This window comes from Muscardinus avellanarius (assembly GCF_963383645.1).
Source record: "Muscardinus avellanarius genome assembly, chromosome: 3".
NCBI classification, from domain to species: domain Eukaryota; kingdom Metazoa; phylum Chordata; class Mammalia; order Rodentia; family Gliridae; genus Muscardinus; species Muscardinus avellanarius.
The window spans coordinates 97,329,716-97,356,716 of NC_137788.1; the positions used below are offsets into that span (position 1 = coordinate 97,329,716).

The 27,001-nt window shown below is 43.9% G+C and overlaps 2 protein-coding genes across 2 annotated transcripts in view; one reads left to right on the top strand and one right to left on the bottom strand.

Moving 5' to 3' along the window:
- STXBP3 (syntaxin binding protein 3) overlaps positions 1-8,024 on the top strand; it is a gene marked incomplete at both ends in the record, with an annotated part of 72,326 nt that extends 64,302 nt beyond the window's left edge. The window contains 3 exons of the mRNA XM_080693267.1: positions 3,025-3,110; positions 5,597-5,748; positions 7,930-8,024. Of these exons, the coding sequence (XP_080549393.1) occupies positions 3,025-3,110; positions 5,597-5,748; positions 7,930-8,024 (333 nt within the window). The remainder of the gene's footprint in view (positions 1-3,024; positions 3,111-5,596; positions 5,749-7,929) is intronic.
- Positions 8,025-17,139: 9,115 nt separating this feature from the next.
- The window catches only part of AKNAD1 (AKNA domain containing 1), a gene marked incomplete at both ends in the record, with an annotated part of 42,242 nt that continues 32,380 nt past the window's right edge, over positions 17,140-27,001 (bottom strand). Inside the window, 6 exons of the mRNA XM_080691485.1 lie at positions 17,140-17,274; positions 18,005-18,102; positions 18,805-18,913; positions 18,962-19,112; positions 21,014-21,095; positions 26,885-26,992. Coding sequence (XP_080547611.1) covers positions 17,140-17,274; positions 18,005-18,102; positions 18,805-18,913; positions 18,962-19,112; positions 21,014-21,095; positions 26,885-26,992 — 683 coding nt within the window. The remainder of the gene's footprint in view (positions 17,275-18,004; positions 18,103-18,804; positions 18,914-18,961; positions 19,113-21,013; positions 21,096-26,884; positions 26,993-27,001) is intronic.

Consider the following 27,001-nt stretch of genomic DNA (forward strand, 5'->3'; position numbering starts at 1 on the left):
CATTGACTCTGTAGATCACTCTTGGTAGAATGGCCATTTTGATAATATTTATTCTGTCTATCCAGGAGCAAGGAAGATCTTTCCATCTTCTAAGATCTTTTTCAGTTTCTTTCTTTAGTGTTTTATAATTTCCATTGTAGAGGTCTTTTGCCTCCTTGGTTAGGTTTATATTTCTAGGCAATTTTTTATTTGTTTTGAGATTATTGTGGATGGAATTATTTTCTGTATTTCTTTCTCAGTGGATTCATGGTTGGCATATAGAAAAGCTACTAAACTTTTTTTAGATTGATTTTGTATCCTGCTACATTGCTAAATTTGTTAATCAGCTTTAGTAGTCTTCTGGTTGAGTATTTTGGGTCTTCTAAATATAAGACCATGTCACCTGTAAATTAATTGTAACTCTTTTCCTATTTGATTTAGTCTCAAAGACTGCATCGAAAAGAAGTGGTGATAGTGGGCATCCTTGTCTTATTCCTGATTTTAAAGGAAATTCTTACAGTTTTTCTCCATTCAATATGATGTTAGCTTTGTATATTGCCTTAATGATGTTGAGATAAGTTCCTTCCATTCCAATTTTCTGCAGTGTTTTTTTTTTTTAACATAAAATGGTGTTGGATTTTGTCAAATGCTTTTTCAGTATCTATTAAGATGATCATGTGATTTTTGTCCTGAGTTATATTTTTTTCAGTCCTGGGGATTGAACTCAGGGGCATTCTACCTGCAGGTCAGTATTGGTGTTCTTCTTTGTTGTTGAGTTTTGTGAGTTGTTTCCACTCTCTTCTTTTTTTTGGGGGGGGGAGGATTGAACCCAGGGGCATTCTACCTCTGAGCTATGCCCCCAACCCTATTTTTTTTATTCTTTAGTTAGAAAAAGGGTCTCATTAAGTTGCAGAGAGCCTCACTAAGTAGCTGAGGCTGGCTGCAAACCTGCAATCCTCCTGTCTCGGCCTCCCAAATACTGAGATTACAAGTGTGAGCCACCACGCTTGGCTCCACTCCCTTCTTCATGCTCATGTTTTCAGAGTTCTCAGGTTTGTATTTCTGTTGTCTTGGCATCTCCTTCCCTTTTGTATGTGAGTCCTGTGTCTATCTGATATCCCTTTATAATAAGATCTATGCCAGGGGTATGTATTTGCCTCTACAAATCTGTATAATATAATCTAACTTTTGAGTTTGCCCCCAGATCCTCTTTAACAAGATATAGTTTTTAAAGGCCGGGCATGGTGTTACATGCTTGTAATCCCAGTACTTGGGAGGTTGAGGCAGGAGGATCGCAGGTTTGAAGCCAGCCTCGACGACTTAGCAAGGCCCTTCACAACTTAGTGAGACCCTATTTCTGAATAAGAAATAAAATTAGGCTGTAGGTTTAGCTCAGAGGTAGAATGCCTCTGGGTTCAATCCTCAGTGAAGGAAGGAAGGAAGGAAGGAAGGAAGGAAGGAAGGAAGGAAAAGGAAGAGAGAAAGAAAGAAAAAAAAAGGAAGGAAAATATAGCTGGGGATTTAGCTCAAAGGTAGAATGTCTCTGGTTCAATCTCAGTACTGCAAAAAAGAAAGAAAGAAAGAAAGAAAGAAAGAAAGAAAGAAAGAAAGAAAGAAAGAAAGAAAGAAAGGAAAGAAAAGATATAGTTCTTAGTACAGACAAATGTGAGTCTCTGATTGGCTTCAGGCCACCATGCTCTCCAGGCCCAAACCCTCTCAGGCCAGAGACTGTAATGTTCTGTTCAGAGCCTACAGCCTGCTGGTTGGAATTTAATGTCCCACAGATAGAACCTGTGAAAGTCAGCAGTGTCGACCTCTGGCCTCTGTGGCCACTGGACCTAAGCCCAGCATGGCCAGTGATTACTGTCATCTGAGCTTGTGGACTGGCTCTCTGAGCTTTGATGGTCCAGGGACATCTCCCCTGATCTACTGGTTATATCACGTGGAGCTGTCAACCACTGGCACACATGTATGCCAGACACAAACTGCTGGAGGGGAGAGTATTGAGTTCCCAGCCTGTAGCTGTGATCATGTGGATGCCTACCGGCCCCTGGCCTTTTAGGGCTCAAGCTCTGGCAGGGAAAGATGGTACTGTTCGGAGCCTGGGGCCTAGGTAGCTCAGTTATTTATCACTAGGGAAATCGCTGTTGCTCTGGACAGCTGTGATCATGTGAGACCTCGTTGGCCCCTGGTCTTGGTGCTTCTAGTGCCCAACAGAGCTGGTTGCAAGTTTATAGCTTTCGGAGCCTGCAACTAAATAGGCTGAGTTATTCACCCCACAGACACCACGGCTGGCTGTCCTGTAGTGATTTCTGGAGACCCTGCAAGGGAGTGGCAAACTGCCAGCTCTCCATCCCTTCTGCCAGGGTGTCCCTAGGGGCTGTATGCCAATTCATGTTTCTGCTGTGTCCACCTGTAGCTCCCCACACACACACCTCTACAAGGGTGACTTGCAAACTCAGACTCTGCAAGTCTGTTCATTGCCACGTAGCTTCCCGTGCCCGTGCAGGGCGGTCTCCCAGTGAGACGATTTGTTAACAGAGTCTTGAGCACCGTTCAGGTCCCTGCAGGCAGAAACGAGTTCAGCTGCAGCCATAGGATTTTACTGTGTGATCTAGCTGGGCCTTCTGGGGAGTTGGGTCTTTGTTGAGCATGGAAAGAAGAGTGCAGCTGTTTTTGATGATGGTCTTTAGTCACTGGCTCAACAAGATTCTGCTGCTGCTTTGCTGGAGTTGATCGCTGAGAGCCCTGGGTCCTGACAGCCACCAGCCCCACGTGGGCTTGGCAAGATGGGGCCTCACTCCTCTCTCCAGGCGGGTCACTGGAGCTCTTTTAAGGCCTCTGTTCTCTGTGATGTGTCCTGTTCCACCACATTTCAACTGTTGTTCCGTTGAGCTTGGGCCACTTTTCTTCCCTTGCCAAGAAGCAGTCTTCCTGCTGGTTGAACTCTGAGTCTCAGAGGGCCTGGAACATGCTGTCTTCCTCTATTCTGCCTTCTTTCCTATAACTTTTTTTTTTAATGGTATTAACTCTCTTCTTCCCTAGGATGCCATTGACAATAGATTAGATTCAAAAGAATGGCCATATTGTTCCCAGTGTCCAGCAGTATGGAACGGCTCTGGAGCTGTAAGGTAAAGCCTATATATTAAAGTGAAATTTGCAGTGTGATACTATGGGCTAATAAAAAGTGAAAGTGGGGCTGGGCGTGGTGGCGCACGCTTGTAATTCCTGCACTTGGGAGGCTGAGACAGGAGGATCGCACAGGTTCGAAGCCAGCCTCAACTACTTAGTGAGGCTCTAGGCAACTTAGCGAGACCCTGTTTCCAAATAAAATAGAAAATAGATTTGGGAGTGTAGCCAGGAGGTAGGAGGCCTCTGGGTTCCATCCCCAGTACCACCAAAAAAAAATAAAAAGTGGTACGTACAGAGGTACTCCTATATTTGGCAATTCTCTTTGAAACCTGACTATGTAAGAGGTAGTTTTTCCTTAACTATAAACTATTTTAAATGAGTTCAGGTAAGCAATATGAAAACAAACTTTATTATAAAAATATTTTCATTAAACTAAAACAGAAGTCCCTCACTTCTTTCTTCTTTACAAAACAGAGGACTTAATCCTTTTTGATAACATTTTGTGATGAAATATTTGAAACATTCAGTGAGATATAAAGAATATTATAATGCATACCCTTATACACTATTACCCAGCTTAACGAACATAAATATAATTCATATATGCTTATCTTCTTCCTGTTTTTATCTTTCAAAACCAACTACTTACTGTGTTTCTCCCTTATTTTTCTAGCGAACATGGCAAAGGCTAGATCAAGAATATTAGACTAAGGTCCTTAGAGATCCTCTGGAACAGTGGCTCCCAAAGTGGATAATAAAACAAGTGGGTAATAAAACGATTGGAGTACCAGGCATGGGTAGCTCATGCCTATAATCCCTATACTTGGAAGCTGAGACAGGAGGATTGAATTGCAGGTTCAAGGCCAGCCTCAGCAGTTTAGCAAGGCCCTTGGCAACTTAGCGAAACTTTGTTTTAAAATAAAAGGGGGTAGGGTATAGTTTGGAGGTAGAATGCCCCTGGGTTTGATCCTCAGTACATCAAAAACAACAACAAAATAATCATCTAGCTAGTTGTGGTGGTATAAGCCTACATATAATCCCAGTACTTGAGAGACTGAGACAAGAGGGGCACAGGTTCAAGACCAGCCTCAGCAACTTAACAAGATCCTGTTTCAAAGTAAAATAAAAAGGCTGGGAGTGTGGGCTTGGAAGTACAGTGCCCTTAGATTCAATTCCTAGTACCAAAAAAGAGAGAAAGAAAATTTTTAAATGATCTATCAGATACATATTTTTCCTAAAGAGAAATTATATAATTTATAAATTAATATGTTTATAATTTATAAATTTACATATAATTTATATATCATATATAAATTATAAATTGATATATAATTTATAAATTAATATGTTTATTGATAAGTGCACATAAATGTTTTGAATGGGACTGTGCAATAGAACTTTCTACAGCGATGGACATATTCTCTGTCTGCATTGTCCAGCATAATAGTCAGTGGCCACAGTAGCTATTGGGTGCTTGATATATGATTAGTATGAATGAGGAACTGAAATTTTTATTATATTTTATTTTTAATGATAGGACATTTAAGTCGCCTCATGTGGCTAGTGACTCCTGCTCGACAGAGTACATTAGAACAGTCGGGAGGAGCCATGTGACTGCTGCTCTTTATTCAGTGCGTGTCTCGTACCCCATTCTGTGCTTAGTTCTATATATAATTTTATTTGATTCTTTTAAGTCATTGAGGTTAGAGAGAAATAATCTGCTTTTTAAAAATTATACTGCAACAAAAATAATCAAAATAAGGATTGAAACCTGAGTCAAACACCCAACTTCCTGTCATCATACTTTGCTCAGTTCCCACAAGGGGTATCCCAGGGCCAGATCAACTCCAAATCGGTACCCGTGCCCTTTTCTTTTATGCCTTCAAACCCTTGCTGTTTCAGTGTCACTCTCCTAATTTAAAAAAAGAAAGAAAGAAAGAAAGAAATTTAGCCAGGCGTGGTGGCGCACGCTTGTAATCCCTGCGCTTAGGAGGCTGAGACAGGAGGATCGCACAGGTTCGAAGCCAGCCTCAGCTACTTAGTGAGGCTCTCGGCAACTTAGTGAGACCCTGTTTCCAAATAAAGACTCTGGGTTCCACCCCCAGTAACACACACAAAAAAAATTATTTTTTCTTATGAAATAAATAAGGAAGGATGTTAGTTCTACATTATAGGTAAAAATGAGTGATTTGTTAAAAATGAAACTTGAAATGAGGCTGTCCTGCCTAGCTTTGGGTGCTCTAGTCATATCATGGTTAGGTCATTTTCTTAAAATCAGTGTGATTGGTAGCCCAGTTGAATTTGATTAAGTTTGGTTTTCTAAAAAGTGTGAACAGGGGCTGGGGAGCTCAGCAGTGGAGCACTTGCCTAGCCTGTGTGAAGCTCTGGGTTCCTTCCCCAGCACCACACAGACACACAAAAATCCATGAATATTGTGGATTTGGAAATGGTTTAATATGCTTGCATTTTTTGTTTTACTTTTTAGTGCTCGCCAGAAACCTAGAACTAATTATTTAGAACTAGACCGGAAAAACGGGTCGAAGCTGATTATTTTTGTAATTGGAGGAATTACATACTCTGAAATGCGTTGTGCTTACGAAGTTTCTCAGGCACATAAGTCCTGTGAAGTTATTATTGGTAAGACTTTGTTTTCCTTTTTTCTGTTTTTAAAAATTAATTCTAAATACAAAAATATATGTGTAAAATTGTATTTTGTGTTGTACATTTGAGGCTAAATTTTTTTTTTTTTTTTTTTTTTTTTTTTGGTGGTACTGGGGTTCCTGGAAGCCCTTCTACTTCCGGGCTACACTCCCAGACCTATTTTAACATTTTTATTTGGAAACAGGGTCTCCTAAGCCAGCGCGCGTGGCTGGCTTCGAACCTGCGCGATCCTCCTGTGCGCCACCACGCCCGGCTCTGAGGCTAAATTATTGAATGAAAAAAATGTTACTAATACAGTGTATTTTATCTGACTTGTTGAAATTCTTTCTCTGGATCTTTTTAGTATTTAATTTTATTGTTGGTTTTTCTTTTTTTTTTTCTTTTTTGGTGGTACTGGGGGTGGAACCCAGAGGCTTTCTACCTCCGGGCTATGCTCCCAGACCCTTTTTTTAATTTTTTATTTGGAAACAGGGTCTCACTAAGTTGCTGAAAGCCTCACTAAGTAGCCGAGGCTGGCTTCAAACCTGTGCAATCCTCCTGTCTCAGCCTTCCAAGCGTGGGGATTACAAGCGTGCACCACCACGCCCAGCTAGTATTTAATTTTAATTAATTAGTTGATTTTCACAATGCTGGGGATTGAATACGGGGGTGGGGGGGTTGCACATACTATTCAAGCACTCTACCACTGAGCCATTATCCCCAATCCTTATTTTTTATTTTGAGATAGGATCTCACTAAGTTGCCCAGACTGGTCTAAAACTTGCAATCCTCCTGTCTCAGTTTCTGGAGTTCCTAGAATTATATGCATATACCACAACTATTTTTATATATTCTAACTTGGGGGAGGTAAGTTTAAACTTTTATTTTTTATTTATTTATTTTTTTAATTTATTTATTTTTGTGGGTCTGGGGATGGAACCCAGAGGCATTTGACCTCCGAGCTACATCCCCTGCCCTATTTTTTTATTCTTTATTTTGAAACAGGGTCTCACTAATTTGCGGAGGGCCTCACTAAGTAGTTGAGGCTGTCCTCGAACCACGATCCTCCAATTTTAGCCTCCCGAATGCTGGGATTATAAGCATATGCCACCACACCCAGCTTGAGTTTAATCTTTTAAAGTACTACATTCTAGCCAGATCTGGTGGTACATACATGTAATCCCAGTACTTGAGAACCTTAGACAGAAAAATTATAAATTCAAGGCCAGCCTCTGTAATTAGTGAGACCCTATTTCAAAATAAAAAGGGCTGGCGCTGCAGCTCAGTGATAGCGGGCTCTCAGGTTCCACCCCCAGTACTACAGAAAAAACCTAAAATATTACATCCTTCCAGGTGCAGTGACACACACTTGTAATCCCAGGACTTGGTAGACTATGACACAATTACAGATTTGAGGCCAGCATAGTAATTTCAGTGGAAATCTATTTCAAAATTAAAATAATAATAATGATAAAAAAGGGCTGGTGGGGCTGAGCGTGGTGGCGCACACCTATAATCCAAATACTTGGAAGGCTCAGGAGGAGGATCGCAGTTTTGAGGCCAACCTCAAGTACTTAGTGAGATTCCCAGCTACCTAGGGAGACCTTGTATCTAAAAAAGGGGCCTGGGTTGGGGATGTAGCTCGGGGGTAGAATGCACCTAGGTTCAATCTCCAGTACCAGGAAAAAAGATACTATAGCCTCTAATTTTGTTTGTTCTGGTCATGAAATAATTTTTGTCACATAAATACAACTTTACCTCAGACATGTCTCAAGTTTTTATGAACATGGATCTTGCATTGGCAAGGCTGTGGACTGCGTTACAGGACTCTCCCCAGGGAGGTGCAGGTGGTGAGTCACGTCTAGACCCACAGCGTTGCCTGGGGGTTTCTGGTACTGAATCGCAGCTGTTTGGGTTCTCTTACAAGGATAGAGAAATTCCCAGTTTTGCTCTTTCCTATACCAATATATAGCACAAAGCAGACAAATACTAGGAGTGGGCAGTCTTTATGAAGGGTTACTCAGCACACAAGGAATGAGTAAGATATTGGATAGGCAGATTTCAGAGGAGACACATGCCTCAAGCTACCGCACTTGGTCAACGGTTGACGGACAAGACACATGAAGTCAAGGAAAATGAGTTGCACCGCTCCTGAAAAGTTGTCTTTTCTCCTGCCAGGTTCTACACATATTTTAACACCCAAAAAGCTGTTGGATGATATAAAGATGCTGAATAAAACCAAGGATAAAGCCTCCTTTATTAAAGATGAGTAGCTTTTTGTTGGTTTTGTTTTGAGGGTTTTTTTTTTTAATTAATAATGTTCAACTAAATGAGAACAAGAAAATGTTGCTGTCATATAATTTAAACAATGTAAATATTTTATGGAATAATGGCTTTTCAAATACATTTCTTAAGGGGTTGTTTATATATTGTTGGATTTGCCATTTTTAATAATTTAAATATTGCTGCTGCTTTATTGTTAAATATTAAAATGCTTTCTAAACAATTTGTTTTAATCTTTGGAACAGAATATGTAAGAGTTAAGCGTAATTTTTTCAGTCACCTCTGTACATACTGATTGCTCTTTAGATACTTATATCTGTCTCGTGCTCAAGTATAGTTTGAGAAAAGGATAACTGTAAAGGAAGACTATAAAAGTAAAAACTGTAAATCTGTATGTATGATGGAACTGTTTCCTAGAAATGTAGTTTTTCTGTCAATAAATTCAAAATTTTATGTGTAAAATAATTCAATCATTAACAAAGTGATTTCACAGTATATACTATCTTGTTAGATATTTCTAAATAACATAATTTCAAATAATTTTGAAATCCTATACGTTTGAATTAGAAAACCAAAATTAATCAGCATTCTAAAGAGAAAATAAATATATAATTACAAAAATTATGTGAGTTTGTTTTTTCTGGGTCAAAGGGGAAAGTTGGAAAGAAAGTTTTCTAAATTGAAATTATAAAGAAGAAAAAAGGTGCCATAAAATTTTCACCAAAATAATTAATAATGACTTTTCAAAAACAGTATAATATACATATAAGGTTAGATAATATAAAGATATGCTGGCATACACCTGTAATCCCAGTACTTGGGAGGCTGAGAAAGGAGAATTACAGGTTCAAGGTCAGCCTCAGCAGTGTAGTGAGGCCTCCAGCAACTTAGTGAGACCTTGTTTCAAGACAAAAAGTAAAAAGGGTCCAGAGATCAATCCCTAGTCTGTGCACATATGCGCGCACACACGCACACACTCCACACACGTGAGACCTTCAGCATAAGGCTTTCATGTGGGTATGCCCACCAATGTGTCTGTGTTACATGAAGGCCCCATCTTCATTCCGGATCTCTCCTTTTACCTCCCTTATAGTATTCTGCCATTTTCTGGGCCATAATTTTATCACTCATATTCCGAGTTTTTCCGTTAAAAATAATGCCACGTTATTTCAGTAGTATACACTTTTGCAAACTTACACCGGTATTTCCGTAATGTAAACTCTTAGCGGTGATGCAGCTGGTCAGAGGATTTGTGCTTAAAACATTGATCTATCATTAAGTGCTCCGCTACTGAGCGGTGTCCTAATTCCTCTTTTTTGGGGGGGAACTGGGGATGGAACTCGGCATCCTCTGCCTCGAGCTGCAGCCTTCACCCCTCAGCCCTTCTTTTTTGTTTTTTTCTTTTTCCTTTTTTTTGGGAGGGGCAGTACTGAGAATTGAACACAGGTGCATTCTGCCTCCCACGTGTACATCTGTACATCGACATCCAGCCCTTTTTCTTTTTTTTTTTTTTTTTGAAACAGGGAGGGTCTCATTAGGTCGCTGAGAGCCCCGCTACTTGCCAAGGCTGTCCTTGAGCCTCTTGTCTCAGTCTCCCAAGGGATTATAGGTATGTGCCACCATGCCACGTGCCCTCTCTTAAAAATTACTTATTTTGAAATAGGATCTTGTTAAGGTGCTGAGGCCGGCCTCAAACCTGAGTTCCTCCCACCTCCACCTCCCGTGTGCTAGGATTATGAGTTTGTGCCACATGCCTAGTTCAGTGTCTCCATTTTAGGCCTGAGAAAACGGAGGCACAAAGAGATCTACATAACTTGATGTGGATGTGGAGAGGAAAGCCGTGGCATTGATAAACAACTCTCTGCTATCAATGATGAGCTGGGCACGGTGACTCACTTCTGATCCCAGTACTTGGGAGGCTGAGACAGGAGGATCGCAGGTTTGAGGCCAGCCTCAGCTACTTAGGCTCTGCAACTTAGCGCGGCCCTGTTTCAAAATAAAGAATAAAATATAGGGCTAGGAGTGTAGCTCAGAGGTAAAATGTCCCTAGACTCAGTCCCAAGTACTACCAAAAAAAAAAAAAAGTGATAAGAATAGTACTCTAGCAAAAGGAATGTTTTGGTGCCTACATTTTTTTTTTTTTTTTTGGTGGTACTGGGGTTCTTAGAAGCCCTTCTACCTCCGGGCTACACTCCCAGACCTATTTTTATATTTTTATTTGGAAACAGGGTCTCCTAAGCCAGCAGGAGCGGCTGGCTTCGAACCTGCGCGATCCTCCTGTCTCTGCCTCCCAAGCGCGGGGATTACAAGCGTGCGCCACCACGCCCGGCCTCAGGTGCCTGCATTTTCTAGGGGTTCTTGAATGCTTTGGTTATTCTGCCCAGGATTAGTTAGTACATGCAAGAAATATTTGAACTCTCCCATGGAGTGCAGTGGTGCACGCCTGTAATCGCAGGACTTGGGAGGCTGAGATAGGAGCATCATAGGCTTAAAGCCAGCCTCCGAAACTTAGCAAGACCCTCAACAACTTAGTGAGATTCCATTTCAAATAAAAAATAAAACAGGGGGTATAACTCCGAGGCCAGATGCCCCTGGGTCAATGCTCAATTCCACACACACGCAACCTTAATCCAGTGCCCTGCAGGAAACAGTCTGATGACAGCAAACATCGACCTGTCTTTTCATTCAGGCACTTAACACCCCAGTAATCGCTCTGTCTCACTTATTATTAGGTCCTTCTGAGTTCTGTATTTCATAAATACTTTTTTTTTTTTTTCCCGGTACTGGGGATGGAACCCAGGGGCATTCTACCTCCAAGCTACACACCCTACCCTATTTTTTATTCTTTATTTTTATTTTATTTTTTTTATTTTTTTTTTATTTTTTGGTGGTACTAGAGATGGAACCCTTCTACCTCCGGGCTACACTCCCAGACCTATTTTATATTTTATTTGTAAAGAGTCTCTTAAGCCAGCGCGGCTGGCTTCGAACCTGCGCGATCCTCCTGTCTCCGCCTCCCAAGCGCAGGAGGGTTACAAGCGTGCGCCAACACGCCCGGCTTATTCTTTATTTTTGAAACAATCTCACTAAGTTGGGAGGGCCTCACTAAGTAACTGAAGCTATCTGCAAACCACAATCCTTCTGTCTCAACCTCCCCAATGCTGGATTACAAGCATGCTCCATCACGCCCGGTTTATTTTTTTGAAACAGGGTCTCACTAAGTTGGGAGGGTCTCACTAAGTAACGGAAGCTGTCCGCAAACTGCGATCCTCCTGCCGCAGCCTCCCGAATGCTGGGATTACAAGCCTGCGCCAGTTTGTGGCTTTCAGTTTGTGGAAAAGATTGTTGCTGCAACTAAATGAAATCATCCACTTTCTACAGAGCACAGTTTTGCTTCCTGTTTATTTTACTTGTTTGTTTGTTTGTTTGTTTGTTTGTTTGTTTGTTTTGCAATGCTGGGGATGGAACCCAGGGGCATTCTACCTCACGGCGAAACCCCCATCCGTATTCTTTTTATTCTTTATTTTGAAACAGGGTCTCACTGAGTGAAGGGCCTCACTAAGTAGCTGAGGCTGGCCATGAACTCCGATCCTCCTGTTTCAGCCTCCCGAATGCTGGGATTACAAGCGTGCGCCACCACGCCCGGCTTTGCTTCCTGTTTAAATGCACTTAATTTTAGCCGGGCGTGGTGGCGCACGCTTGTAATCCCCGCGCTTGGGAGGCGGAGACAGGAGGATCGCGCAGGTTCGAAGCCAGCCCCGCGCACTGGCTTAAGAGACCCTGTTTCCAAAAATAAAATGGGTCTGGGAGTGTAGCCCCGAGGTAGAAGGGCTTCCAGGAACCCCAGTACCACCAAAATAAATAAATAAATAAATAAATAAATAAATAAATAAATGCACTTAATTTAAAAAGTACAGTGGGCTCTCATTGTTCAACTATGTTACAAAACAAATTTAAGAAAAACAACATTATTAATCTTATTCCTAGGCCCTTGGCCTGAGGGTAACAGCAGGAGCTCACAAGGACACAAAAATTCTCGGAGTTGAGCCCCAAGGACCTGGGTGCTGGTGGTTTGTTATGTAGATATGATACCTCCATAGCTCAGTTCTGCTGTCGGTGTTCTGTACCTCTTGTAAATTCTATCTAGATGCAAGCAGATTTCTTCTGAAATCAAAGAGCATGCGATGTCTTCTTCCTACTGGGGTTAAATTACTAGCAAAAAATTGTTCAGTATATTAAATATAGAAAACTATTTAACTCAATAAAAGTTTGTTTTGTTTTCTTGTGGTACCAGGGATTGAACCCAGAGGCATTCTACCTCCAAGCTACACCCCCAGCCCTTTCTGTTTCCTATTTTGAAACAGGGGTCTCCCTGAGTTGCTGAGACTTGCCTCAAACCTGTGATCCTCCTATCTTGGCCTCCCAAGTGCTGGAATTACAGGCATGGGCTACCACACCCAGCCTTTCATTCTTAACAAGTACACTAGAAAGGAGAGTGACTAGAAAGATGAGTTTTCTAGTGGTTGGCTAGAATTTTTTCTTAAAAGGTAAACTCTTTTGCAGGGCCGGGCGTGGTGGCGCACGCTTGGAGACAGGAAGATTGCGCAGGTTCGAAGCCAGCCATGCTGGCTTAAGAGACCCTGTTTCCTGTTTCCAAATAATAAAATGTATATGTAATATAGGTCTGGGAGTGTAGCCCAGAGGTAGAAAGGCTTCCAGGAACCCCAGTACCACCAAATATATATATATTGCAGGTATGGTAGCACATGCTTGTAATCCCAGCATTCGGAGGCTGAGACTGGAGGATCACAGTTCACAGACAGCCTCAGCTACTTAGTGAGGCACTCTGCAACTCAGTGAGACCCTGTTTCAAAAATTTTAAAAAAGACTAAAAAATAGGGCAGAGGGTGTAGCTCAAAGGTAGAATGTCCCTGGGTTCCATCCCCAGTACTGCAAATAAAATAAAAATCGTTCTAGCAGCCATCTTGGATCCTCCGTCCCTCCTGGCAAGCTCCAGCAGCCAGAGCCCAGCGTTCCCCTTGGCATAGGGGCGCCAGGCAAGAGGCCTCTGCACAGTGGAGGCTGCCAGCTGCCTGTCCACTTCCTCTGGCCGGCCTCAGGCAGTGCTCGACCCCTGGGCTCAAGGCACTGGGGATCCAGTTCTATTTAACAGACTGGTTTTTCACATTTATTACAGAAACAATTAGGAACAAAACAAGAAGAAAGGCCTGAAAGAATTGACACACAGAGCCGCACGAGGAAGGAGACAGCCGAGGCTACAGAACCAGAGCCTGGCCCCTTTCCAGAATCCCTTAAGGCCTGCGTCTTTATTTTATGGATTAGACGCATTGCAATGATTCCTCATTATGATCAAGGAACTAGAAGATTACATTTAAAACATGGTTTTAATAATGCAGTGATAGGTGATAAGTAAAATAAAAAATTAAATGCGAGTAAAATAAAAATAAGTGAGTACGGCGGAGTGTGAAAAACACGAGAGAGGTCCGGTACACATGGCATGTAAAGTTTTAATGGCACGGCTCTCCCGGGTATCAGGGCAAGGCACCGTGGGGCCCGCGCGCCTGTCCGAAGCTTGAGGACGCGGGCTCTCCTTTTAAAGGCATGCATCTCGCGAGAGGAGGGTTTACTCACGGGAACACCCAATTCTCGCGGGGGTTTCAGCCCCTCCCTTGCCCTGCAGAGGTCATGTGACACAAAGTCACATGAGTGCAGGACCCAACTTAACAATAGGCTCTGCTTTTAAATATAAAAAACAATTACCCAAGTTTCCATAAGGGTTATGAATATTCATTAGTGATAGTCTTTTTCTTTTCTTTTCTTTTTTCTTTTTTTTTTTTTTTTTTGTGGTACTAGGGATAGAACCCAGGGGCATTCTACCTCCAAGCTACACCCCCAGCTCTGTGTTTTTGAAACAGGGTCTTACTAAGTTGCAGAGGGCCTAAGTAGCTGAGGCTGGCGGCGAACCTGGATCCTCCTGTCTTAGCCTCCCAAGTACTAGAATTACAAGCATGCACCACCACACCTGGCTATATACACTATTTTTTAAAAGTTCATGAATGCAGACAAGGGACTGGATCCAGATATTACACTCCTCAGCATCCATGAACTTTTTTAAATTGTGTATAAGGCAGGCGTGGTGGCACATGCTTGTAATCCCAGTACTTGGGAGGCTGAGACAGGAGGATTGCGCAGGTTCGAAGCCAGCCTCAGCTACTTAGTGAGGCTCTCAGCAACTTAGTGAGGCCCTGTTTCCAAATAAAATATAAAATAGGTCTGGAAGTGCAGCCTGGAGGTAGAAACCCTGGGGTTCCATCCCAGTATACCACACAAAAATAAGTAAATAAGTAAAATAACCTTCCTCAAATTTTTATTTAATAGAATACATACAGCTGAAGCTCCCTTTTCTCTCCTAGAATACTGCCTTAGGCCTTTGCTGTCTTTCTTACAGTACCCCAGCCTAAATGTAAATTTAGCCACAGAGCTGTTCCGGCTGGCCTTTGATTATCTCTTCCACGAACTCTAAACTAATTGCCAAGCCTCCGAGTTAAAAATAGCCCATTCTCCTGCCAGCTAGACAAATAGCAGCTGCCTTGGCACAAAAATCTAAAGTGGGATACCCCACTCCCTCCGCTGCCGAGCTAAACTCTGGGGTTGGGAAGCCTGTTGTTGAATGTTTGAAGTGCGTGGCTTTAGGAGCCTCGGGAGAGGGGAGAGCCTGTAATCTGCTGCTCTGCCATTGAGGAAGTAATAAATCAGTTTTAAAGAAGCAAATAAAAACTTGCCATGGCACTCTATGGGGACATTGCAAATCCCTGGCATGCAGTTTTAATTATCTTTTCTAAAATTTCATTAGTCTTATCTTTTTATGTATTCTTTTGTGTGTGTGTGTGTGTGTGTGTGTGTGTGTGTGTGGTACTGGAGATGGAACCCAGGGGCATTCTACCTCCAAGCTACACCCTCAGCCGTATTTTTTATTTTTTATTTTGAAACAGGGTCTCACTGAGTTGCAAAGCTGAATAGCTGAGGCGGTCCTCAAACCACAATCCTCCTGTCTCAGCCCCCTGAATATTGGAATTACAAGCATGTGCCACCATGCCCAGCTTAAAGAGACCTTTAAACAAATTAATTTGTAATATAAACATACCGTAAGAATCTCATGCAGTACAGTAAATAGGGGATAAGTTAAAAAAAATTTCTCTCCCCAAACTCCCAATTTCTTTATTTTTTTAATAAAAAAATTTTGTGTGTGTGTGTGTGTGAGTCTGGAGATGGAACCCAGGGGCATTTGACCTCCGAGCTATACCCCCTGCCCTTCTTTTTTTTTTTATTCTTCATTTTGAAACAGGGTCTCACTGAGTTGCAGAGGGCCTCATTAAATAGCTGAGGCTGTCCGTGATCTGCAATCCTCCGGTCTCAGCCTCCTGAACATGCGCCACCACACCCGGCTCCCAATTTCTTTTCTTAGAAGATCACTTAAGATTTTTGTGGAGCCAGACTTGGAGGCATGTGCTTGTAATTCTAGTACTTGGGAAGATGAGAGAGGAGGATCACAGGTTGAGAACAGCCTCAGAAGAATTAGGCCTTCTGCAATTTCAAAATAAAACAATAAAATAGGGTTGGGGACATAGCTCAGAGGTAAAATGCTACTGGGTTCAATCCCTAGTACCACAATAATTTTGTGTGCGTGCGTGTGTGTGTGTGTGTGTGTGTGTGTGTGTGTGAGCCCAATGTGGTGTCACACATTTATAATCCCCGTGCTTGGGAGGCTGAGACAGGAGGATCACAGATTTGCAGCCAGCCCCAACAACTTAGGCCCTTCAAAACTTAGTGAGACTGTTTAAAAAAAATTTTAAAAAGTGGAGTGCAATTGAAGGCACTTGGCCTGGGCTACACTCGGGTAGTGACCTGAAGGCCTCTGCTGGACATCAAAAGTTCCTACAGCCCTTAGGGGTGTTCGGCCACTTTCCCTATTCCTTTCTGGCAGATCGTGTGGACTTTGGGAGAAAACAGCTTGCAACTGAAGGCACTTGGCCCGGGATACACTCGGGTAGTGACCTGAAGGCAGCTGCTGGACATCAAAAGTTCCGACAGCCCTTAGGGGTGTTCGGCCACTTTTCCCTATTCCCTACTGCTTCCAATAACCCTTTTACTCCCCTTCTTGTGGTCTGCGAGTGTCATTCTTCTCTCACTGTAGACAAGAACCCAGTAAGGAAACGCCAGGTTTCTTCTCAAGAAACCCCGTTTCAGTGATACGTGGTACAATATTAGCCACAGCTCCCAGCCAGCCACATGGTCACAAGGAAAAATACCCATACTCTACTCTGTATGCATTGCTAAGCAATGATGTTTGGTAAACTAGGTATATTACATGCATTTTCAACTTACTTCTATTTACCATGGGTTTATCAGGCTGTAACTCTATCATAAGTTGAACTGAGTTAAGGTATTGCCTTCCAGAAAGGCTTCATTGATTTACTCTTACATCAGTGTATGAGAGAACCTATTCTGTTGGGCAACATGCACACACCAGCAATCCCAGTACTTGGGAAGCTGAGACAGGACCATCGCAGGTTCAAGGCCAGCCTGAGCAACTTAGACCCTCCACAACTTAGTGAGATCCTGCTTCAAAAAAAAAAAAAAAATTAAGGGTCTGGGGGTGGATCTCAGAGGTAGAATGCCCCTGAGTTCAATCCCCAGTACCAAAAGAAAGAGAGAACCTGTTTCTCCCATCTTCACAAACACAGTTTTTTCAAACTTCAATTTCTTCCAGACTAAATGGTAAAAGTATATTTTATTGTTTTGATTTCTTTCATTATAAGTAGGAAGGACATCGATACATTTTAATGTATATACTTGTTGGTTGCTTTTGATTTTAAGACGGAAAGGTCCGGGTGGTTTTTTTTTTTGCTGTTGTTTTTTGTTTTCTGTTTCCACTTAAGTAGTCGGGTTACACATTTCTTACTGTTTTGATGTTTTCTCTAGAAAGTCATCTTTCTAAATTGCGTAATAAGTAAAATATTTCTGAGGGCAGATCAGGTTTTCTTTGGCATGAGTTTTTTAAACCCTTGGTTGCCTTAGGTTAAACTAGTAGTATTTCAGTTGACTCCTCCATCTCTGTGCTTTGGCGAGATCTTCTGCAATAGCTCTAATCATTTGATCAGTAGTTTTTTTCAAAATGGTTGCTGTCTTTAGGGCATGATCCAAAGTCGAGTTTAAAATCTACAGAGGAAAAGTCCACATATTTTAGTTACATAAAACTTATTGATGTTTCTGATAATTGGGTTCTCGTGTTACTAAACATTGCAAGACGGAATTTTTGAAGCGTTCTTTTTTCCACACGGTTTATTTCTGTTTCTGAGGACTGGTTTCCTAGGAAACCAGCCTGAGATGGAATAGGGAAAGAAAGAGAAAAAAGATCAACACACAACTGATGAGAATGAGTCAGAGGATGAGGTCAGCAACCTGTTGGGCTGTTTCCCTGCTGCAGAGAAAAAAAAAAGAAAAGTTCTTAGGGGACTTTGAAGGGGATTTTGGGGTCATAACCACCGAGAGAGCACCCAGGATGAAACATCTCACAGTGGTCTGGAGATTCCTGGTAACGGCTTGAAAGTAGGAAACTGCTGGCAGCCCCAACCACAGTGTCACCAAAACAAACCCCAGGCCTCGAGCCTGGGCCAGGGGAATCTTGCAGCTGAGGCAACACCCATAAAACACTTTCTCCAGGATATTTCCTTTGGAACCAATCTAGGAATAATACAAACCATATGGCTCCTAAAGCCATGTGTTTTTAGGTTAGTCCTGAGCAGCACACAAATCATTTTTAGCAGAGCTGTTCTCTGAAACCCCATCTATAATGACTTAAAAGCTCACACACAGTTCTGCGGTCATTAAGACCAAACTTACAAGGATCAAGGATTCTAGAACTGTATTTTTTTCCCTCAGTCCTCACCTTAGATTTTGTTTCTTCAGTGCTGTTAAAGTCACATAAGGGTTTGCTTCCAGAAACCCTGTAGGAGTAGAAATGGGGTGGCGGTGTTAAGATTTTTCCTGGAAGGCAAAAGCGCATTGGTCCTTGGGTAAAGGGCCTCCCTCAAGCACATTCTCCATTCCAGTCAGCTCTGGTCCACTAGTGGCTCTGTGAGGTGGAGTGCGCCTGCCTGTCTGTCTGTCTGTCTGTCTGTCGTCTCTCTCTCTCTCTCTCTCTCTCTCTCTCTCTCTCTCTCTCTCTCTCTCTCTCTCTCTCACACACACACACACACACACACACACGTCTTTCACCGCTCTGCAGTCCTGTAGGGCCCAGCATGGCTGAGCTTCAGAACAGAGTTGTTGCCGTGACCGGGAGGGCGCAAGCTTTTGCAGCTGGTGTCCTTTGGAACAGAAAGAGGAAAGACTCCAAGGGGATTTTAACTCACTTTTCATCCTCTTGGGACCAGCCTTCTTTCCTGAATATTCATAAAACAAACACACACACAAAACTCCCAGTTGAGTTCATCCTAACACCAGTGAACTGACACAGCAAGGAGGCTGGGACCCTAGAAAAGTGAAAGCGCCTCGGTAGTGACCAGGCTCCCCCAGACCGCGCACTCTATGACTCTGGCTGGGGGATGGATGGCCCCGCGTCTGCCCTGGTGAGTGGCTGCCAGGCTCACTGTGTTCAGCTGGCGTGGTTCACTCATGGTGTGTGTGGGGACACTGCCGGGAGCAATGGTTTCCACAAGCGTGGGGAGAGCCGCGCGGGCGTCACACGCGCTTGCCTGTTGGCAGGTCTTTCAGGGAACCACCCGCACACCGTCCCTCTGCTGAGCGTTACTTTGGTGCAGACACCCGTGAGCAGCAGCGTCTCCAGAAAGTCCCACTTCAGGTAGTGTGACGCCAGAGCCTCCCTTCATCGCTCAGCCCTTACATCAGCTGGTTCTGCGGATAGTTTAGCACACTGGATCTGTCCTCCAGGCGAGCTGCCTTCTGTGTCGGGGCCCCGGCTAATGAAGCACTGGGCAGGGGATGGCGGTGTGGTACAGCGGGGAGAGCCTGGGCTTGAGCGCCTTCTCCAAATCCTGGAGCAGGACCACCACTTCCAGCAGGACTACTAACAGCCGTCACTTGCTGAGTAGTTTGTATGAACCAAGCACCATTTCCGGTGTTTCGTATGTCCTCAGTGGATTTGGTACTATTATTCCCTTTTTGCATATGGGGAAACAGGCATTCTTAAATGCCCACTCTCCCCATCACCACCACCATGGGCAGACTACCCTCCTCCCACCTGGATTACTTTACTAGTCTCCTATATGACTGCTTTGTTCCAATTTTGGCTTTTTGGGTCCGTCCATTTCCCTTCTTAAAGGTAGAATGAAAAAGCCAGGCATGGTGGTGCACGCTTGTAATCTCAGCACTTGGGAGGCTGAGATAGGAGGATCGTGGTTCGTGGACATTCTCAGCTACTTAGTGAGGTCCTCTGTAACTTAGTGAGACCCTGTTTCAAAATAAAGAATAAAAAATAGGGCAGGGGGTATAGCTCAGAGGTCAAATGCCCCTGGGTTCCATCCCCAGACCCACAATAAATAAATAAATAATAAAAGGTAGAATTTTTTTTTTTTTTTTTTTTTTTTTGCGGGTCTGGGGATGGAACCCAGGGGCATTCAACCTCCGAGCTACACCCCCTGCCCTATTTTTGATTCTTTATTTTGAAACCGAGTCTCACTGAGTTGCAAAGGGCTTCACTAAGTAGCTGAGGCTGTCCTCAAACCGCGATCCTCTGGTCTCAGCCTCCCAAATGCTGGGATTACAAGCGTGCGCCACCACGCCCAGCTAGAATGATCTTTTAAAACACAACAAAATGCTCTGATTAAACCTTCTTGGTTTCCCATCGTTCTCAAGGCTGAGGTGCTCCTGCGGCTGACAAGCCCTGACAGAGCCGGCCCTCCCGCCCACAGCTCACTCACCAGCCTAGTCCTGTCCCGCCACCACGCCCTCCTTTGAACTCCAGCCTCATCCTCCTCACCCTGCCAAGGGCCTTCCCACTTCAGGAGGTTTCTTTGGCTGACATGTTCTCCACTCCTGCCCTCATGTTCCCCGCTGGTTCGTTCACACCTATCCTTTGGGGCTCAGCCCCCATAAACCTCAGTAATATACGATGGGTTCCCTTCTTGGCACTTACGAAGGCTGTCTGGCTTCTCTCTCAAAAAAAGTAACTCCAGGCCGGGCGTGGTGGCACGCGCTTGTAATCCCAGCATTCGGGAGGCCGAGACTGGAGGATCATGGTTTGTGGACAGCCTCAGCTACTTAGTGAGGCCCTCTGCAACTCAGTGAGACACTGTTTCAAAAATAAGGAATAAAAAATAGGGCAGGGGTGTAGCTGGGAAGCAGAATGCCCCTGGGTTCTATCCCCAGTACCACACACACACACAAAAAAAGATGCAAACCCAAAGATGGGCATGGTGGCACACACTTGTAATCCCAGCACTTGGGAGGCTGAGACAGGAAGATCACAGGCTCCAGGACAGCCTCAGCAACTTGTGAGGCCCTCTGCAACTTAGCGAGACCCTGTTTCAAAATAAAGAATAAAAAATCGGGCTGGGGTTGAAGCTCAGAGGCAGGATACCCCTGGTTCAATCCTCAGTACCACAAATAAATAAATAAAAATAGGGCTGGGAGTGGAGCTCAGAGGTAGAATGCCCCTGGGCTCGATCCCCAGTACTAACAAAAGTTTTGAAAGAGTAAGCTCATGAGGGCACAGTCGAGGTTGACTCTGTCACCGTATCTTCAGCACAGTGTGCATCTGACACTCAAATGTTTGTTGAATGAATTAGTGGATGACTGGAGTGCTAGATAGGCTTGGGTTTGAATCCTGGCTCTACTACTTACGACCTGGACAATCCTGGGTAGGTGGTTAGTACACAATCACACGGTACGCACCCGACCGATGACAGGCAATTTTGTGAGTATTACTAATACTTACTTCCCAGGTGTGAGCTCATGTTCATCTCGAGAGGATTTTGAATTCATTCTCTGGGAACAGATCCGCTTTGGTTTCAAACAAGCTGAAAAATGTTAGCTATGATTAAATTCAGAGAATCAGAAACGATCCCCAAATTCCAGGCATGGTGGCACACGCCTGGAATCCCAGTACTTGGAAGATTCAGACAGGAGATCACAGGTTCCAGGGCAGCTTCAACAAGTAGCAAGACTCTCAGAAAATTAGCGAGACCCTGTTTCAAAATTAAAAAAAAAAAAAAAAAGTTCAGAGGTAGGCTGTGTCTGGGTTCAATCCCCAGGACTACACACACATTAGAAAAAAGGATCTCTAAATGGTGCATATGTATCATTTCCTAAAATTTTTAGCATAAGTGAAATACTTCATAAAATTTTAATAAGTATAGGCAGGTGTGGTGGCACATACCTGTAATCCAGCCACTTAGGAGGCAAGGCAGGAGGATTGCAATCTGAGGCCAGCCTAGGCAACTTGGAGAGACCCTGTTCTCAAAAAATAAAAAAGAGCTGAGGATATAGCACAGTAGTAGAGTACTCCTGGGTTCAGTTTTCAGAACCATGCCCTCCAAAATTAACAAATGAGCTTAGCCGGGCGTGGTGGCGCACGCTTGTAATCCCCGCGCTTGGGAGGCAGAGACAGAAGGATCGCGCAGGTTCGAAGCCAGCCGCGTGCGCTGGCTTAGGAGACCCTGTTTCCAAATAAAAATGTAAAACTAGGTCTGGGAGTGTAGCCCGGAGGTAGAAGGGCTTCCAGGAACCCCAGTACCACCAAAAAAAAAAAAAAAAAAAAAAAAACAAACCCACAAAATTAACAAATGAGCTTAATAAAAAGGTTAGGGAACAACGAAAACATGGAAATTTCTGTCAAGTATTCTGAATTCACAAAAAGAAATTCAACTTTTTAATATACTTTTATTGGTGCATTGTAGTCAAACATCTTAATGGAATAAAAAAGTTGTGGAGAAATACATGCACATATCACCCAATGAGCCCTTATCCAATCCCCATCCCCTCCCCCTCCCTCCATCCCATGCTTGATTTAGTGATTGACTTTGATATGTTTAAGTACATCATGTGCTTCATGTACTTTGTTTTTTTTGTTTTGTTTTGGTTTTTTGGGGGTTTTTTTGGTGATACTGGGGATGGAACCCGTCTACCTCTGGGCTATACTCCCAGACCTATTTTATATTTTATTTGGAAACAGGGTCTCTTAAGCCAGTGCGTTTCGCTTCGAACCAGCGCGATCCTCCTGTCTCCGCCTCCCAAGTGCGGGGATTACAAGCGTGCACCACCACGCTGGACACATCATGTGCTTTGAAGAGATTCCATCTTCCCCCCTCCCATCCCCTCAGATGGGTCACCTTAATTGCTCTTCTCTAGGGCCCCTTCTTCAACTAGAGTTCTTCCCATTACCCATTTCTCCCTAGTTTTCGCATATTAGGGAAAGCATCTGATTTCGTATTTTTTGTGACATTTCCCTGTAAGTGCCATAATTTTGCTCTCCTTTATGGCTGGGTAAAATTCCATTGTGTACATATCCCATAGTTTTGTAATCCACACATCTGTTGATGGACATATCTTGGTTGGTTCCATAATTTGGGAATGATGAATTGTGCACTTATGAACATAGATACTCGTGCCTTGGTTTGGTAGTTTCATTTTCGTTTTGGGGGGGGGGTAGATCCCCATAGATGGTGTTGCTGGGTCGTATGGTAAGTTCGTTTTCATTCTTCTGAGAATCTTCCATGCTGTTTTTCAAAGTGTTTGCATTTATTTGCAATCCCACCAATAATGTATTGGGGTTTCTACTTCTCCACATCAATTAGTTTATCTCTTCCTTGCAAGTCCTTCTTTTATTTTCCACACTATTTCCCATTTGCTGAAATGACAACCAGAAGGTGAGTGACTCTGATGAGATGATCCACTTCCACCCAGTTTTTAAATAGAGGTCACTTGGATCTGGAGATGTGCAGAGAGATGGGGTGAGGCAGCGGCAGTTTCAAGTACTCCCTGACCACGTGGGTGTAGGGACCCGCTGGCCCTTTGCTGTGCAGCAGGCACCGGCACCAGCCCCACCTCAAGGCAGGTTCTGATCCCGCCTCGAAGGCCCCGGCACCAGCCTTGCCGCACAGCAGGCTCCGGTCTCCATCACTTTAGGCAGGTCGCCTACAAAGGTTCCCATTTTTCTTCCATATATATATATATATATATATATATATATATGGAAGAAATCTATATATTAGTATGAGAAAACAGTGCATGTCTTTTGCAAAAGCTGGGAGCCCGAATACCTAGCAACAGTGAGTTTTGTTTCCCCTCCGGAGGCAGAGGTCTACAGCTTCATCACACAGGGCGGGATCTGGGGCTCCAAGTGCACCCGGTCCCCAGCACTGTGCAGAGGAGCATGCATGGCGGCCATGAGCGCCGTTGTCACCCAGCTATGCGGGGCTCCCTCTGACACGACCCAGACATTTTTCTTACATAGTATGTTGTCCAGGATTCCTAAGCATGTGCGGCAGGAGCAGTCTACTTTCAGGGAGATTTCTTCAAAAATTCAAGGTGGATTGGATTGGATTGGATCTGTCTGCCTCTCCCGAATATTGGCTGCCGCCACTGCCACCATCTTGATCCTCTGTTGTCTCCAAAATTCAACTTTTAAAAAGAGTTTTATAGGCAGACAAGAGACGAGGAGTCTAGATTCCCAGGCTGCTCACTATGTGACATGAGCTTGTCCAACTTATGTGTCACAACTACTTTACCTGATAAATGGAGATAAAACAGCTTCGAACGGGTTGGAAGTAGATTCCTGAAATCCTCTCCAATCTTAGAGAAAGAATTCTAGGAGCCAGAAACTAACAATTGCTTTAAGAAAATTTCAGAAAATAGAGATTAAAACAGAGAAGAAAAAACAAAAGTTACCATGGGAAGAAGAAAGCCTGGGGAAGGAAGATAGACAAGCAGTGGCCAACAAATCTGCCTTGCCCCCCCTCCTCCTCCTCTTCCTCCTCCTCTTCCTCCTCCTTTTCCTCCTCTTCCTCCTCCTCTTCCTCTTTTTCCTCCTCCTCCTCTTCCTGTTTCTCCTCTTCCTCTTTTCTCCTCTTCCTCTTCTTCCTCCTCCTCCTTTCTGCCTCCTCCCTCTCCCTCTCCCTCTCCCTCTCCCTCTCCTTCTCCCTCTCCTCTCTTCTGTCTTTTGGACTCTCTCTCCAGATCTCCTTATTCACCAGTGTCTAGTAGCCAGGTTTCAGTCCCCTCCAGAGGGCTCCTTTGGACAAGGAAAACTAGTGAATGTTGTTCCTTAGTCACAGAAGCTCAAAGTCCAGGTTTAGTTGTGGCCTTGCTGTTAGTACTTAACACATTTTGCCTTTTTTTTTTTTTTTTTAGATACTGGGGATTAAGCCCAGGGGTATATACTTCTGAGCTATACCTCTAGCCCTATTTTATTTTATTTTATTATTATTTTGAAACAGGGTCTCACTAAGTTGCAGAAGGCCTTGCTAAAATTGCTGAGGCTGGCCTCAAACCTTCAGTTCTCCTGTCTCAGCCTCTGAAGTACTGAGATTACAAGCATGTACCACCATGCCCAGCCAATGAACTCAATCTTAATTCTTTGGTACTCTCCAGATTTAACTTTGGATTCTACTGGCAACACAGGAACTCAGAAAGGAGCCCTGGGTCATCAGGTTCAGTTCTAGTCCAGTCCACTGATGTGTAACACTGGACAAAATACACCGATCTCTGGCACTGGACAAAGAGTGCTCTCTCCTAGATGGGGCTGTGGCCTCCAGTGCCAGCCAGTCCCGTTTCTGTCAGCTCCAACTGCTGGAAGGTCCATGTTCAACTCTGAGGAATGGCTGTCTCCCCGTGACTTCCGACCCACAGGCGTGTCCTCGGGGACTTCAAGATCACACTTCAGTGATTTAGCTTCTCTCCTCTTGTGCTTATTGGAGTAACAGGTCCTAGGACTAAGGAGACAGTGAAGAAATCTGCTCCTGGACGGTCACTGGGGGCGGGTGGGGGAGCCACAGCCAGGTGAATGGCACTGCTCGGTCAACTATAAAAGATAAGAGCCAGTCTCCCCGGTGCCCGTCCCCAGAGAGGAAGAGTACTGAAGGGGCGAAGGAAGAAAGTGGCTCTGGGAGGGGACTGGGTGTGGCTGCCATTCAGAGGGGGACCAAGGACTATTTCCCTCCCTCCTTTGTGTTCTCGTACCACGTATGTAATGTATGTATGTATGTATGTATGTATTTCTTTATTTACTTGGTATTGGAGATTTAACCACCCAGGGGCATTCTATCTCTGAGCTAAACTTCTAGCCCAATTTCATATTTATTTATTTATTTATTTTTATTTATTTATTTATTTGGTATTGGAGATTTAACCACCCTGGGGCATTCTACCTCCGAGCTACACTTCTAGCCCAATTTCCTTTTTATTTATATATTTCATGATACTGGGGATGGAACCCAGGGGCATTCGACCTCCAAGCTACACCCCCAGCCCTATTCTTTATTCTTTATTTTGAAACCGGGTCTCAGTGAGTTGCAGAGGGCCTCACTAAGTAGCTGAGGCTGTCCGTGAACCGTGATCCTCCTCTCTCAGTTTCCCAAATGCTGGGATTACAAGCGTGCGCCACCACGCCCGGCTTATTTTTTATTTTTTGAAAGAGTCTCGCTGGGTTGCTGAGGCTGGTCTCAAGCCCTCTGTGGGCACTGTGAGGGCTGACCAAGGCCAAGTGAAGGACTCTAGGAATGGCGGGAAAGTAAAGAGACGCACCTCTAACCCTATCCCCAACCCCATACATTTACCTGCTCTGGCCTGGTGTCAAACTCACCAATCAGAGAAAGACACAATGGCTTTGCTCTCCCACCCATCCTACCCCCCTATAAAAAGCCCCTAGTCTGTAAGGAAGTGGGCCCCTGACACTCGTGGACTCTCTCCCAGTCAGACCCCTCCCAAGCTTTACCCCAAATAAAACCTGTTCTGGTCTGTCGAGCTCTGATTTCATTGTCCCTATATTTCCCAACACCCTCGATCCTCCTGTCTCAGCCTCCCAAGTACTGGGACTGCAGACATGTGTCACCATGCCCGGCTCCGTAGCACACTGTGACCTCGCTGTTAATACTTACCACATTTTTCTTTGACCTTTCCCTATATACATAAGTTTTTCTCAATTAGAATCTCCTTGGGAGGGAGGACCCATGTCTTAGATTTATGAACAAACGTTTGTGGTATTTTAATTTTTTCAAAGAGCAAAAGTTCGCCTTGGAAATTAGCTAAATGATGTCTAAGGAGTTTGTAAAAATGGTCTGCTTTTTTGCATGATGACTTTTAGTAAAGATATATTTAAAGCTTTAGCCACTCTGAATAGTGATTATTTGGTCAGTCACATATTTATAGTTTGTTACTGAATTGCACTGAATAGCACTTAATAGCTTTCAAAGTCCTCTATCACAGGGATTTCATATTTCCCAGCTCCCATGAGGCCTCTTGCCACCCAGGTAAAGGGCTGAACTGGGAAGTGCAGGTGAATACAAGAGACCCAGGCGGAGCTGGGTGTTGGGGGCACATCTGTAATCCCAGTACTTCTCGGGAGGCTGAGACAGGAAGGCTGCAATAGAGACCAGCCTTGGCAACTTAGCAAGACCCTGGTTCAAATAAAATAGGGCTGGGTGTATAGCTCAGAGGTAGAATGTCCCTGAGTTCAGTCCCCAGTACAGCAGAAAAAAAGGAGAGACCTGAGCAGCAGACTAGAGAGGCAGGACTGCCTGGGGAAGCAGCGGCTAGTGTCGCCTGAGTTGCCCAGGTGTGAGACAAGGGACACGCAGGGGAAAGTACTTACGAGGCAAAGAGCTTTTATTTCCGTCTAAAGAGCGGGGCTGGACAAAGGTGCCTCTTCTGCTATGATTTAAGTATTTCTGACCCGGGGTGTTGTATCTATAATAAAAACCTAAAAAAG